The sequence below is a fragment of the Artemia sp. Qi Xiang Cuo genome, chromosome 2, assembly GCF_049724085.1.
Source record: "Artemia sp. Qi Xiang Cuo chromosome 2, ASM4972408v1, whole genome shotgun sequence".
Taxonomy (NCBI): Eukaryota; Metazoa; Arthropoda; class Branchiopoda; order Anostraca; family Artemiidae; genus Artemia; species Artemia sp. Qi Xiang Cuo.
This window is the reverse complement of record NC_142795.1, coordinates 29028408-29045271: the sequence shown is the minus strand read 5'-3', so window position 1 is coordinate 29045271 and position 16864 is coordinate 29028408. Positions and strand designations below refer to the sequence as shown.

At 34.9% G+C, this 16864-nt stretch overlaps 1 protein-coding gene across 1 annotated transcript in view; it reads right to left on the bottom strand.

Moving 5' to 3' along the window:
* The window catches only part of LOC148955102 (uncharacterized), a 50901-nt gene extending 38905 nt beyond the window's left edge, over nt 1-11996 (bottom strand). Inside the window, exon 1 of the mRNA XM_089108056.1 lies at nt 11888-11996. Coding sequence (XP_088964182.1) covers nt 11888-11951 — 64 coding nt within the window. The 5' untranslated portion in view covers nt 11952-11996. The remainder of the gene's footprint in view (nt 1-11887) is intronic.
* Between the last annotated feature and the right edge of the window lie 4868 nt (nt 11997-16864).

Below are 16864 nucleotides of genomic sequence, written 5' to 3'. Positions count from 1 at the left end.
GAAAGCCGCTTCATGTCTATGAACAAGCACAGAGTACGATTGGTAGACCCGTAAGCATATTTCGTGTCATTTTAAGATTTAAGAAAATTTTGAATTAAAGTGAAACTTTTTATCTTCATGGAAAATAATCTCAATCATAGTATAACTTTTCCTATCTTGTACGGAAAAATTTAGAAGTGAACTTTAAATTTTTTATGTCTTGGGACGTTTCTTCTTCCGGGAAAATAATTGGAACAGAACTTTAAATTTTTTCATCTCTTTGAGAAAAGTCGGAACTGAATTTAAGAAAATTTAGAATGAAAGTGAAACTTTTTATCTTCATTGAAAATAATCACAATCATAGTATAACTTTTCCTATCTTCTAAGGAAAAATTTAGAACTGAACTTAAATTTTTTATGTCTTGGTGAACTTAAAACTGATGTGGAAGCTTTTTATTTTCTCTCAAGAAATTAGAATTGAATTATGTTCTTTGGTAAAATTCAGAGGAGAACTTGAACTTTTATATCTTCTATGAAAAATTTGGAACAGTATTTTAAATTTTTTCATCTGTTTGAGACAAATCTGAACTGAAGTGGAAAATTTTTAATATTATTTTGGGAAAATAGAAATGATCAATAACTCATTTCATTTTCATTAGGAAAATTCAGAATCGAAGTTGAACTTTTCTTCTTCCGGGAAAATATATGGAACAGAATTTTAAATTTAACTCTTTGAGAAAGGTCGGAATTGAATTTAAGAAAATTTAGAATTAAAGTGAAACTTTTTATCTCCATAGAAAAAAATCACTATCATAGTATAACTTTTCCTATCTTCTGTTGAACAATTTAGAAGTGAACTTTAGATTTTTTATGTCTTGGTGAACTTAAAACAGAATCGGAAGCTTTTATTTTCTCTGGTGAAATTAAAATTGAATTGTATTCTTTGGTAAAATTCAGGAGAGATCTTGAACTTTTCTATCTTCTATGAAAAATTAAGCCTGCTAGTAGTATCTTTATCTCTAAAAATTCTTTTTCTTACATCTCTGACCTTTTTAATAGATATTCTGAACGTTTGACGTTCTAGCATACCCTTAACAATAATGAACACTTAACAACATAATGCATAAGATATTTTTAATGAAATAACGACATTTACAATAATAATATAAAAATACGTTAAATACATTATTATACATTATTAGTACACTTGCGCTTCACTTTCTGTCAATTCATTTTTATAATCATTGATTATATTATCTGTTAATGTCATTATTATTCTGCCTCCGATTTCACTGTCTATTATCACATTATTTTTACAAAGATAGCAGTTTTGACATATTGACAAGATATGATTAATGACATTATTGCAGGAGTATGCTTGTCTTCTTCTTGTTCTCTTTAAAGTGCTAATACCGGAAAGATGATGATAGGATGTATCAACAGGTAATGTGTTACCAGCAACAGTAGCAAGGAGTTGTCCCCGATTATCGACAATTATTTTTAAGTTTGCATTCTCTTTGAGCACTAATTTCTCTGGTAATGTTACTCTCGCATATCCACCGTTTACACGATTGAAATTCTTGGGTACTCCAAAGAAATATAACTTTTCGCTGTCATGACAACGCATGCATACATTTCCAATAGTGTTACCACTTGCACTCGCTTCATAGTTCAGGTATTTCTCCTTGTCAGCATTCAACACGACATTGATTTTTTCATGTGCACATACTTTCGTGGAATAATTAATCTTCACTTTTTTACAGATATGAATTGTGTGTTTATCCTTCCACTGCGTAAAAAATACTGATTTAATGCACGCAATAAATTAGGTAGTGTCGATAACCTGCCATAGAGTACCAGTGGGAAAGCCGCGTCGTGTCTATGAACAAGCACAGTGTACGATTGGTAGATCCGTAGGCATATTTCATGTCATTTTAAGATACGTAAAAAAGTTAAAAAAATACCATGATAAAAAAATTAAAAAATTATTTTTAAAAACTGGGGGTGGATGGAGTTCGGGTGGTCTTGGGGGGTCCGTTGGGCAGTAGGGTGCCCGAAGGTCGTTGGTATTGAGGTAGGGGACCTCACGACACTGTTCAAATTGAACTTGTGTATTATAACGACCACAGAGTTTCAGCCTCAAATCCTCTTCTAAAACATCTTCTAAAATCATCTTTTAAAATGTCTCTAACTGTTTCGCCGAAATAATTCCCTAAAATGCCTAAAACGGTTTCGCCCATTTCAACTTGTAAAATGGGTTTAGGATAGACATTAAGAAAATAACTTGTTCTGAAAAGATATAATAAAGCCTTAAAAAATTATAAAAAAATGGGGGCCCGGGGGACCCTTTGGGACCCCGGGGGACCTTTGAGCACGGGGGGCTTCTTTCGGGGTTGGGTTAGGGGGTTCGGGGCCCCTTTGGGGTTGGGGTAGGGGACCTCACGACACTGTTCAAATGGAACTTGTGTATTATAATGACCACACTCTAAACCTCTTCTAAAACATCTTGTAAAATCATCTTTTAAAATGTCTCTAACCGTTTCGCCGAAATAATTCAATAAAATGTCTAAAACGGTTTCGCCCAAATAATCCCTAAACGTAATTTCTGCATGTTCCTTTTGTTTTTGGCATCCCTGCGCTGTCACATTTCAAATTACTAAGAAACCCTTTCCAGCGTTAAACTCTTCGTCTCTAAGATCAAAACATTCGCCGGAAACAATTCTCCTGGTCGAACTCCAAAGATATTAATAAAATTCGTCCCGGAGACAATTGTCTTTGGAAACAATAAATTAAGTCCCCTGTCGTGAATCAATAAGTCCAGAAGCAACTTCCCTGGTCGAACTCCAAAGATATCAATAAACTTCGTCCCGGAGACAATTCTCCTTGGAAACAATAAATTAAGTCACCTGTCGTGAATCAATAATTCCGTAAACAATTCTCCTGGTCGAACTCCAAAGATATGAATAAACTTCGTCCCGGAGACAATTCTCCCTGGAAACAATAAATTAATTCCCCTTTCGTGAATCCATAATTCCCTTAGAAGCAACAAATTAATTCCCCTTTCGTGTCAAATCAATCAACCATGACATCATCTGTCACACTCGATCCTGTTTTCCTATTCCTGGATCATAACATTCGCTCCGAGCGTGCACTTGACCAAAACAACAACAACAAATCAAATAAATCACCCTTGGAAATTTAGGTCATTGACCCACTTTGATTACGCAATCATTCCCCCTGGGGATTCCATGCCCAAATATGGTGTACTGATAGGAGATACATTCTTTTGATAACCGAATTTTGTACTGCCACGAGTAGCACCCCCCTTTCTACTATCACGACCGGTGAAAGACTATTGAGAGCCTTATAAATTCATCTTTAATTTTTTCAGGCTGCCTATAGAATTTTCCACTCCTTAGAGAACTTCCAATTTTTGGGGTCAGTTTGGTGTTTTCGGTGAAGCGCTAGTTTTTACAAATATTGGAAATTGTCACGAGTCACTTTATTTGAGCTAGTTTTGTACATGCATCATGCTTATTCCGCGATGCAATAATTTTTCGTTCGTATTAATTTCGAACTTTGCCCTTCTTTTCTGAAAGAAAAGCTTGGTTGTCTTAAGACTAATATTTTGAAAGAAGGGGAGTTATATATTATTGCTAATGTGTTATTGCTTTCCTTGTATTATTGCTAATAATGCTATGAAGTTCATCCAGAGAGATTTAATGAAAGCATTTTAAAAATCATTTATTTTATAAAAAGAAGCGGTACTTTCCCATTATATGGACACTTCGGCTATAGACAGTCGAATGAATGCAGTGATGGAGACGCGTAAAGCGGGTAATTGTTATCTAAATTGATCGAAGGGCGTGGTTTCACATTGAATTTACAATATTTAAACTGTTGTTTTTGGGGGTTTAGGGGAGAAAAAGGCACCTAGGTTAGGTTACGTATTTAATATATGCAATGCTTTACCCTTCACCCTCCCTAATGTGCAAATATATAGCGCAAATTTGTTTCTAAACTATTGTATATACATCCCATTTTATTTTATTTCATTAGCACTAACCAAACTTGACCTTTTAAAAGTGCCCATATAATGGGAAAGTACCAAAAAAAGCTTATAGACTTGCTGTAAAGATCTGATTCAGGTATTAGAAATTTAGTTTCGGAGGAAAAAATATAGGGGGGGGTGGTGGTGATACCAAGACATAAAAAACACAAGGTAATCTTGGTGCGAGATTTCTCTAATGAATTAGCTGCAATAACAACACAAGAGTTATGACATTTTACTTCAATACTCTTTTCCAACGTAGAATTCGTTACCGTCACTGTCACGGTAACGAATTCTACGTAACAGCGTGACAGTTACGTTCCAGTCCCAATCTCTAATCTTTGAACAATAAAGATTTGCTGATTTTGTGGGTTCGAATTTTTTGCACTTATTTCTTGTAAGCAGATGGATCATAATGTCAAATAATTTCATGAAAAGAAAATAAAAATCAGTAGACTTTTGCATAAAACCTAAGGATGTACCTAGACAAAGGGGAAGGAGGGACCAGACCGTAGGCAATTATAGGAGCGGGGCAGAGGGGGTACTTGCCCCTGATGCAGATATTTTAGGGGCGCTAAATTTCTAATAAATAACTCAAAGGTTATAATCATTTTGTAATTTTTGAAATTTATTCTCATTAAAATAAATTAATAAATAATAAGTGAATAATAAACGGAAATAATAAACGGCACAATTAATAAAGAAAAGTAATTAACATAAATAAATAAAAAATAGAAATTAATTAAATAATAATAATTAAATCAAAATTATGATGAAAAATAAATTATTAATTAGCTAATAAATTGAAAAATATTTTTGTTAATAAAAGAAAATTTCGTTTAAATTTGGCCTGAAAAATGTTGGAAAACAGGGGGGCGGGGGGTAATCAAGATTTTGCCCCGGACATAAAAGAGGCCTAAACCACCAACGGAACAGATGCAATTGTCAAGGTAGCAAATATTATATTTAAAAAGACCGTTGAAAGGGGAATCAAATGACATTATTATTTTGTTTATATTGCAACTGGCTTAGAAAGAAAATCTTGCACCAAGAGCACAAAACACACACACACAAAAAGCAAATTATATGGAAACTACAAGGCATTATAGGGACAACCATTCAGATATCTAGATTTCTGGGGGAGCACTAGCCCAGGGGCTCCAATTCTGAGTGCAAACCTAATCCGGTCAGTGAGTTGCTGTCTTTTATTCCGATAAAACATATTACGTTCGATAAAACAATTCAAGAAAGAGATTGAAATTCAAATCTGTAAAGAAATATGTTTGGATGTTCTTTGGTAAAAGTAGAGAAACATACGATTAATACTTAAAATTTCCCTTTTTGGCTTTCACTAGTTTATACAAGACCATATGCAAATTTGCAACTCGTTATTCTTGCCATGTTTACCAAATTAGCTGGTTTGATTAGATCTGGTTTCATCTCCTCTTTTTCACTTTTCACTTTTCACTTTTACACTTTTCACTTAATATGACTAAGAAAGAGCCATGACACACTAAAACAGGGTGACTAGTCCTTTCAAACACTTGAAAACTTTAAAAAAAATTAATATTTACTATCTCTTAATAATATGACAAAAAAGCACATGACAAGAAAAGTAAAAAAGACTTTTATCAGGGAGTTATTCAGAAGACTTTGTAAACCTCCTTGACAAAAATGGACATAACAAAACGGGCCCAAGAAAATCATCATTGTATGCTTCTGTGTTTTTTTTTTTTTTTTTTTTTTTTTTTTTTTTTTTTTTTGTTAGGGATAAATATGTGCAAAAAGAAGCAAGAGGTTTTCATATAAAAAACATTCACTGCACAAGAAAGTGACAAAAGAAGCTCATCCTGATATTCTTCTTAGGTCAATTTCATTAATTCTTAAAAATAAAGGTTTACAAAGAAGTCCAAAAGAGCTGCACATATGGCAAAAATAGACCCGACAAAAAGTGAAAAATTAACTTCATCGTAGCATTTTTCATAGATTCATTTTTTTCAATCATAAACATACATTTTTTCACAAGAAAGTAAAGGGTAACGGGAAAATAAAGTAAAAAAAAATAACTCTGCATATGAGGAGAAATAGTCACCTCAAGCCTCCACTATAGTTCGGAAAAATTCCGAAAAATAAGTTTTTCAAAGAAGAGTAAAGGCCATTTTAAACTTTAGCTCAGCAGATAAAAATACCTTTTAAAATTCAAACTCAAAACGACCAGATATTACTATTGAAGAATAAATGAAGCCCAAAACGAACAGAAATTAAATAAACAATCATAGCAAAAACATACAATAAGTAATAATATAAATGAATAAATAGATCTTAAAGTGAGTAATGCTCATATTGAATATGAATATCAAGCTTAAAACGAAAAAAAATATTTCCTATTGAAGTATAAATAAAGCTTTAACCCTTAAAAAGGTCAACCCTTAAAAAGGGAACTAGCCATTTAAATTTCTAATCGAATGAGTCCTTTGTGAAGTTTCTACGACAATGTTGTCTATGTAAAACCTTCTATGCCCCCAAGGCATAACTTACCATCCTTGGCCTGAGGGATGTGGGAGAGTTGTCATCTTTAAGGGCCTAATTTCCAAAACTTAAAACTACGTTTAATAAAACAGCTGTCTCAAAATTTTAATTGCATGTGTTTGGGGAAAAGATGGGCATGAGAGGGGGGTTAGTTGCCCTCAAATCACTTTCGACTATTAAAAAGGGCACAAGCTCTTTGAATTTCCTATTGAATGAGTCTTTTTGAAGTTTCTACGACAACACCTTCTATAAAAACCTTATATGCCCCCAGGGCATAACTTAAAACCCTTGCCCTGAGGGTTGTGGGGGAGTGTCCTCCTCAAAAACATATTTTCTATCGGGAAATCCACTACGCTGAACAAAATGGCTATCTTAAAATTTTGATTGGATGTGTTTGGGGAATGATGGGCGGGGGGGATAGTTGCCCTCCAATCACTTTCGACTATTAAAAAGGGCACTAAAACTCTCAATTTCCAATCGAATGAGTCCCCTTTGAAGTTTCTACGACGACCCCTTCCATATGAAGTGCCTCTGGGGAAAAAAATTATAAATAATAATATAAAACATTCGAGCCGTATGGCCTTTACTATAGGCAACGCTATAGCGTTGCCTCTGAATCAGTATACATTAATAATCGTTTTTTTTTGTCTACTTTGCAGGAGGGATTGAATGTGGTGAAAAGTAGTAAGGAGATAAGACGTTCTTAGCCACGGAATGACTGTTTGTATTCCATTTTAACTTTTTTTCTTTTAATTCAAGTTAAAGGTTAAAGTATTGAGCAGAGGACTGAGAGTGGGGTAGTTAAACATTAAAGAATTGAGACGAAGACTGTGAGGATGACAGTTAAAAATTAAAGTATTGAGCAGAGGGCTGAAAGGGTGTCAGACTCCCACGCCTATGTAAAATTTAATCTATGTTTGTGCAAAATAATAATCGATCTTTACTTATGTGTAAAACCTTTTTTACTTGTTCAATTTCTTTCCGGTTACAATTCGTGTTTATTCTATAGGTGGATAGTCGAATTACATGAAAAATAACGAGAAATATAGACAAATCGTATAAAACATGAAGTATTTTCATTGAGAGTGCACCCCATCAGTGTAAATACCTGGGGTAAAATTGGCCTGAGGATCTTTGCAAGAAAAGCAGAAAATTTTGAACCAAAAATCTACTTCTGGTTGCTTTAAATACCCCTCAAAAAAATTCTGAAATGTATTAAAATTTGATGGGCAATTGTCCACTTATCCATAGGTATTCCCAGGAAAAAAAATAATAACAAAGCTTTCAAATTAACTTACGGCGTGTATATTTTGATAATCTGTTGATTCGACCACCCTGGATAGAAAACCTTTTTTTTTTGGTTTCCGGCTGCTTTGGGAAAACATGGAATGGAAACACCTCTTTCTTGATTATTACCTAATTATTAGGTACACTGTTGTTTCTTTTGGCAAAGTAAAAACTACAACATAAATATATATATGAACAGTAGCGAAAAATCCTATACTCTCCATTAAATATTTTTGAAACACATCAATGAAGACCTCTCTTCATGACTCCACCTCTTCGCGCACGCGCAATGACAAATGTTTAGCGTGTTACAGCGGTCTGTGCATATTTATACCCGTATTCTATTTTCCGCGTGGGAGGATTTCAACGGAGGAGGGTCTGGGGGGGGGGGTACATTCCGAGGCATTATTTCAAAGACAATCAGAAATTAAGTAAAAACAAATTTTTTCAACTGAGAGCAATGAGCAGCACTATTGCTGTTGAGCCGTGTCACTCCGTACTTACAGTTCGTTGCCACGAACCATTTGATTACCTAACTGTTAGGTAGACTACTGTTTCTTTTCTAAAGTAAGAATAATTAATGTGAGAAAAAACCTATGAAATAGATTTCTCTTTTGTATGGATTTCTCCTCTTATTCTTACTCTTAAAGCTCTGATTGGAAAAAGATTGGTTTAAGCACGGTTTAACCTTGAAGATACAGTTTGCAAGATATAGCAGTATGAGCACAAGTACAGCATTGTACATAAACAAGCATAGCTAGGGAGAGGGACAGGCACATGATCAAAAAGGTATTCGATGAGGAAGGGGGTAAATATAATGGGTGTTATAAATCTAAAAACCCCTTTTCCAAAAATAAAGAATTGTGTTCGTTGAGAAACTGAAAACTGTGGAAGTAATTGTAAAAAATAGAAATTTCGGTGGTTACGTCCAGATCAAAAACACCTCCCCCTCTCCTTACAGATGCGTCCAAAGGAAATGGTCTAGAGGCTGTACTTTTAGTTCTACTAGAATACGAAGTAACCATTTTCAGCTCAATAAATAATTTTTGAAATATTAATTTATTACTGCTCAAAGAAGCGTGAAAGGCTGAAAATACTTAAGGTTCCTGAAATGTAAGCCTGATATTTTTTCTTTTTATCGAACAAACATTAAATAGCAAAGAAGCATAGTTAATGCTTCCATTCTAATGTCCCCCCTTTTTTTTATCTCTTTAGATTCTATTTAGTAAAGAAATGTTTGGAATTCAACGACAAATGAATCATCCTAACCAAGAGACAAACTCCTAACCAAGACTCCTAACCGAACTCCTAACAATCGTCCTAACCAAGAGACAAGAAATGTTTGGAGTCCTAATCAAGACTCCTAACCAAACTCCTAACAATCGCCCTAACCAAGAGACAAGAAATGTTTGGAGTCCTAATCAAGACTCCTAACTAAACTCCGAACAATTGTCCTAACCAAGAGACGTCCTAGCCATGAGACAAGAAATGTTTGGAGTCCTAATCAAGACTCCTAACAAAACTCCTAACAATTGTCCTAACCAAGAGACGTTCTAACCAAGAGATAAGAAATGTTTGGACTTAAACGACAAAAGGATCGTCATAACCAAGAGACAAACTCTGTAGTCGCCTTACAAAACAATGCCAACATCCCACCCAAGAGTCAAAATGACTAGTTTTTCTAAGAAATTCGCTGTGTTTAATTCAAAAGGCGACCAATTATCCCTACGAATTTTATATTCTTTGTTTTTTTTGGTTCCCCATATTTAACTTATCTACAACCAAGTTTATAATAAAATTCAGAATTTTGTTTTAATGAGCAGATGTTTAAAGTCTGTTGAAACACAATTCTAAGATGCTTAAATCAATAAAATAAGAGTTGTTTAAAAGTACAAACGATTAGTCAAATTTTTTTAATATGTATCCACGTCGGGACTTACAGCTCGAGTTACACGTTTGTAGGGAGAGGAGGCCAAATAATAGGCACTGGAAAAAATGGACAAGAGACATAAGACAGAAGCAATTATGCAGAATTTTGGGCAAGAATAAGTTCCCGTTACGTCCCCTTTTTTTTCTATTTGTGTTTCGATATTGAGCCAGTGGTCAAAGAATACGACGAACCATTTGAACGAAATTTCACACTTTTCGTGCATTTAAAAAATTGACAAAAAGTGACACAAGAAAGTACCATTTCTTCAATTTTATCCCACAAAAATTTTGAGCAAGCTAATCGATTTCTTGTTGTCAAAAACCCTTATCGTAAGATTTACACTCCCTCATCTTAAAATCACATTTTAGTACGGTTAGCAAGGCTGTTGAGTTTGCCATTTTTCAACTTTTCTTTCCCAGAGATGGTTTGGTCAAACGGGAAGTAGTAGACTATCACGGTACGGCTTTTTTAGGGAAATCAAGAGTCTCAGTGTTACTTCGCAACAAATTCCCCCCCCCCCCACGAACTTTCAAGTATCGTTTGCCGTTCTTTTCCTATAGGTTATGTTTTTCTGTCGGTGTCGTCCTGACATAATTTGTTATTTAACAATTTTACTAGCAATTGCTTTTACATGAGCTAAAAAAAACGAAATTTAAACTAAAATCATCAACATCAAAAACGACAAAAATTATAATCCCGTCTAATACCTTATTGTAGATTCGGTATAAAAAGTTTGAAGTGATTCTTAGATTCTGTGGGAAAATTGAAGACTGTGCAAGCATGTAAAAAAGTTGAAAAATGGAACGGCTAATATAACTGAAAACGGTAAGCAGAAGTTTTCGTGGATTTTTTTTTATGTGAAAATAAGGTAAAGAAGGGGCTTAGCCAAAATCCGATTTCAAAGGATGTGCAGCTCACATTTTCTGTAAGCGGAGCAACTAAAGAAAGGGTAAACAATGAAAAATTCCTAAAAATACAGGCTATTTTTGGAGAACGATAAAATTCTCGATGATGGGCTTTTTACTATGCAGGAGAGTTGCTAGATTGGATAAGGGAGATATTTACCCTTGGCATAATTATGCTGCAGATCTTTTTCTGTAAATTACATTTTGGTGCTTACGTGTCATAGCGATCACACTAAAGAAGTGAAGTTAGGTTAATCCTAGTGAAATATACCAAAATATGATGAAAATATGGTACTTTAATAACAAAATTATGGAAAATGCAACAGAGAATTATGGAAAGCAGGCCGCCCAGAACGCATTACATTATTTACCTATTCTAACTTAACCACCTCTATATATTACATTTTTATTTAAGATATACTTGCATAGTATATTATCTTGCCGAGGATAAGCTGATTATCTCCGTGTGGACACCGAAAACCAGTTTCATTACAGATCAAGAGCAAAGTGTGGTCGCTATAACACGGAAGTACCTACACTTTTATTGGATAAAGCTTGTCTAAGTTTATTAAAAGCCAGTGCCCTTTGAAGAGAGAAGTGGGGTGGTAGATACTTCAAAAGACCTCCTCGGGGTAGAGTTTAAACTCTGGATCTACTTCTGAAAAATTCATTCAATTGACTCCACTACTGTCAGCAAATCCATTATACACAGTATTTTACAGTATTTATAACGTCAAAAGAATCAGCTTTTTGTACTGATTATATAAAATGCACTTCAACTTAAAACTTATTTATATATATATATATATATATATATATATATATATATATATATATATATATATATATATATATATATATATATATATATATATATATATATATATATATATATATATATATATATATATATATAAACTCATTAATTTTAGTGAAACCCATCAAAAGCGAAGAGCCTGAGAAAAATGGCCTGCTTTTCGAGAAAGAGGGGAAACTCCCAAAGGCAAAGTAATCTTAACACAAACCACGCAATCGAATTCACCATATTAGAGAACCTCATATGTATAACCTTACTTAACTACTTTCTATGACAGCAAGCTCATTATTTAGCATTTTGCAGCAAGGAGACCCGGGCTATAAAATTTCCCCTTCACTGAGGAGTACCCTCACAGAGGGACCACTGGGCATATAGTGACTGGAACTCACCACAATTGAACCGCCTGAAACAGATTACAGTTCCGAAAACAAGTCTAAGAACAATACTACTCATCACAATCAATTTCTACTAACTGATGCTTAAACTGGTAAAATGCAAGTGTTCATATGGTATACCAATCAGGCACAGGAAGCTTGAAGGTTGTAAAGGGCTTCCAAATTAGGGGCGGAACAGCGAGCATGAAAGAGCAAAATATTCAAACAATGAATGGGTGGACTTAGAATATAGTAAAGTTAATTACGTACTGGTGAAAACGTTCGATGGGAAGAAAGGTGAAACAATTCGAAATTTTGTGTAGTCAATACCGAAATGCCATTTCAATGAACTGAGGGATGGCATAAATACGGAGGTAGGTGGTTTTGGGACTATGCCCTCCCGCCATGGGCACCCATAAGCTGAATTCCAGGGGGGGGGGCAAACCTCATCTAATTGGCACTTTTAATGCTATATAATAGAAATCTCAGAACAAAATATAAAAATAAGGCAGCATCATTCAGTCACAGGGGGGGGAACCCCCCCCCCCCCCCCCCCCCCATATGGGCGCCCATGCCTCCCGCACCAGAAAAACTCGAATTTCAAACCTTTTTCCTATAATTGTTTGCGTTTTCTGTATGATCTACTGACTTTTTTACACACTTTTCAAAAGCTCCCCCCCCCCAAGTAAATTTATACGTACATGACAGGCTAAGGGTAGTTTTCGTCATAGAAAAGGGAATACAACTGCGAAAGTATTAACAGAAAAGAGTAAGATAAGCAAACAAACATAATAAGATGATCCACAATACCGTAATTTTAATTGCCAATTGCAAAAAGATAGCTGTTTTGCATGAAACAAATAGAGGAACATGTCAACCTAAAACAAAAAGAAAACCCCCTAAATATGAGGATTTTCTCGTATTAGAAAGGCTTCCACCTGGCCATTCGTTTGTCCGACTCTTAAAAACGTAACAACAATGAATATAAACAAAATTTTGAGTTTTTTAATTTGTATCCCCCCCCCAAAAAAAAAAAAACAAATAAAAATCCTGGATACGTTTTTTTCTCTACGCTTAGGTTTAACATACGCTTTGATAAAATCAGAGCCCATTTTCAAAGATGAACTCTTTATCACAACACTTCAAGAATAAGTAATTGCTTCAATATAGAGGTCTAAGATGTAAAATATTTCAGCTGAAACTTTTTCAGAGACAACAGTTAAATCAAACACTTGCAATTACCAACAAGCTTATATATTATAGAAGATTACAGTAAAGGTAACGTTGAGCTTTAGCGGAAAAAAGCAAGGATTGATATTGGGGAAGCAATTTCTATCAGATTTAGAATACTTTTAATTAATTTTAAGTAAGAATATTACTTTTAGTTTCGTGGAATTCTTTTATTTTTTTTTCAGTTTTACCTTCTTTTTTTTCAGAGTCCTAAGGGATGCATAACTAGAAACTGGTACATCTTCATGAGGCTCTTGGCGCCTTAATTATGACAGCTATTTCAAAATTCTTATTATGACACTTCGGACCAAAACTGGTCTTTGTCTTATACAGTACTGGAACGTATACTTGAAAGTACTGGAAAGTTTACAATACTTGAAAAGTATAAAAGAACTTCTAATTTTTCGCTTGAAAAAGGCTTACTTAGATATTTTAAAATCTTAGGTCAATACAATAGCCCTAAAAAATGCAACAACATGTCCAGTAAGGGGGTGAGGATTTTCCATTCAAGGGTACACGGATCCACTGGGGATGTTTCACTCTTCGAGTATGCCCCAACCCCTCCCCTCTCTATGCCCATAGGCAAATAAATGTGATCTTCCATTTTACAAGGAAAAAATATACAGAATTGGGGAATTACCTCTGCCCCTCCTCTCAGTATCCAAATTGAATAACTACTCCTAAAATACTCCTTCCACTCGCTTCCAATAAAGGGATATTTAGAGGGTGAACTGTCCCCTTCCCCCGTATCTACCTAAATGATTTCTCGATAAAAATTATAGAATTTAGACTTAAGATGTACTCTTTGGGGTTTGAGGCAACATCTCTCCCTCCCCAGAGTAAAACTACTTGACATTCCCCTTGACAGTTGCTGTCTGTTTATTTAATACTGCACACAAATAGGGGTAGTTTCAAATCCATTGAATTAACCAAGCGAAGCTCGAAAACAATTAAATTACAAAATGCATCTTTAACACTTAAATTAAGAGTGAAGTTAATACAAAAAGTGTTTGACGAAACAATAACTCACTATTCTATAATAAGTTTCGAACTTGAATTTTCTTCTTTTTTTTTTACCTTGGACAAGGGGACGAATGCACCGAAAAGGAATAGCTAAATACAAAATTTCTGATTACTAACTAACTTTGTCAATTATATTTCATAAGCATTAATATGTCAAAAGTTAAACTTTTCGCGAACAGATGGAGTTATGAAGATAATTCCTGTTTATTCTAATGGTAAATCCTTATTATCGTTTTTTTTTTAGAATTTAATTGATTTTAGGATTTATTTCCTGCTTATCAAAAAAGACATTAGGCGATCTATTTGAAAATTAGCAAAGATTATAGAAAACTTTCTTAAAAGATGAAAAATCCGCGCTGGATGACCCCTCCCCCCCCCTTGCTGTGAAATTGACAATCGCCAGCCCCTTTGGAATGCTTCCCAATAACAGTTTGGAGATCGGGGGCAAGCAAAATACCTCTGAAAAAATCTTCAAACCTAAAAATTTAGCAGACCCCCCCCTTGAAAGAAAACTTTCTAAGCTCCCGTGTAAAATTTGATGATCCGTTTGGTAAGTACTGCTGTAAGGAAACCACCCAATCATCAGCTATAAAAACTCTGCATTTTGTGGAGACTACACATAGTTGGGGACAAAACGTGTTACCGTTTTATGACGTGTTCCTGAAAACTAGTACTTGTTCCTGAAAACTATTTGTCTAGTACTTTAATACACGGTATTAAAGTTACCGATGATTCATCTCCAAAATGTTTTTACTATTATTTTTGCAGTTCAGACCAAAACCGTATTTCGTGAGCTAAAGAGGCACTTGGATGCGATACGTTCATTTTGTTACCTAAAAAGGACTTTTCAGTTCAAAATCTATGTCTAAGTGAGCTCCTTTTCAGTTGTTATTACTACTGACTGTTGACTGTAGCGTTTAGGGACGGAATATAAAAATTATGTAGCGTATAGGGACAGAATATACAATTAAGTCGGATTAGGGAAGAAACTGGGAAGATAATTCGGTTTTTAGCCATTAAAACCTGTCACCCATCTTAAAATTTTTGTTCGTTAGTATCTTGGCCCCATTTTGGATTGAAGTATCGTATTATGGCGCAAAATGGCCAAGATTGCACATCGCCCGACACGATTTCGTTTGGTACTAAAAAGAGCAGTGAGATTAAAAATTTTCATTCGAAATAGCCTCATCCCAATTTTCTCGCACAGCTAGCTTGATACCAGCAGTCCTGGTGAGATAAAACCCAAACAAACAATTATTCTTTTCTTGTGGTATGCAGACGTGTTGAGTCTGACAGAGAAGTTTTCATAAGGATCCCACCCATTTTGAGGGCGTTCCCCTTTTATCCTGAAATTACTATTAATGACTAAGTTAAACGTGGAACAAACCCAAATAAAAACTTTATTTACGTTGCTTAGGCAACATGAAGTGTTGCATCAATCTTTTGTTGCCTTTGCCAAAAAAAGTGTTGCAGGAGTAAAAAATCTAAAGTCAATATTTCTAAAACAGTAAATCTAACCCCTTAACCAAAAAGATCTGACCGTGCTCTAGCAATCTATTATAACTTGCACATCCTTCTTTTTAACGAACATACAATAGTAGTTTTTCGTACCCTCAAATACATCAGAAGTAAATAATACTACACTGTGCAGCAAGAGATGACAACCCCTCATCGCAAAGATGACCAAGGCATAACAGTCAACTGTTCCCTACATGGCCTTCCAATGTCTTTAAAATTGACCAAGAATTGTTTGTTCTATTGCTTACCACAGCAATAATATACTAGAAAACTCCACTTCAACTCACACACTGTAGGTTCTAGCTCAATTAATAGGGGAAACAATCCTTTTTGGCCCCAGGCAAAAATTACAAACACCTTTCCCAAATTTAATGTCATATTCATCAGTCTGGTCTGAGGTCCATACTTTCAATAAAACCACAAAGGTTGGATGCTTGCCACTTTCTAGCAACAAGCTGAAATTGCCGGACTAGGAAAAAACAGGACAAAGCCAAAGTGTTACTCCTTCACAACAATGAAGAGTCAAATCGAACTTTAAAACGAAAACAAGCTACCAGAAACACCTCCTAAAGGCATGATGTTATTTTGTGTTTCGCTCCTTACTATTTCTTTTCACTCCTACAGTTGTATTAAACAGGCAGTGAAGTAACTGTTTTGTTTTTTCTTTTGGCAAATTTCATTTCAATTAGTTCCGCTTATATCCCAATATTTTAGTTAGGTACCCACTGAACTTGAATCCCCTATCATTTTGAGGGGAGCCGGTGTTTCCCCACAGAAAATTCCCCCGCGTAAAATTCCCCTGCAGATAATTCTCTCCTAAGTAACACACCCCCCCCCATTAAAAATTCACAAAAATACGTGAAATTGAACATCCACAGAGAAAGTCCAAATTAGGTAGCCTACCTCAATGTTTCTATCATATGTCCTAAGCAGTAACAAAAGGACCAGGTTTTAGGACAGGGGCTGGTTGGTCTCCAATCACCTCTCGACTTTAAAAAAAGGACTAGAACTCTCAGTTTCCGATCCAATGAGCATCCTCGGAATTTTCTACGACCACAAGGGGGAGGTTGGGGACGAGGAAGGGACAGCCCTCCTCCTATACGAAACAAATTCTGGTAACTTTGGGTATCAATATTATTCTTTACTTTCATAATAACAGCGTATACCAGATCCAGAAATCAAGAGGGATTAAATATCAATTTCCGCGGGGGAATTTGCCAT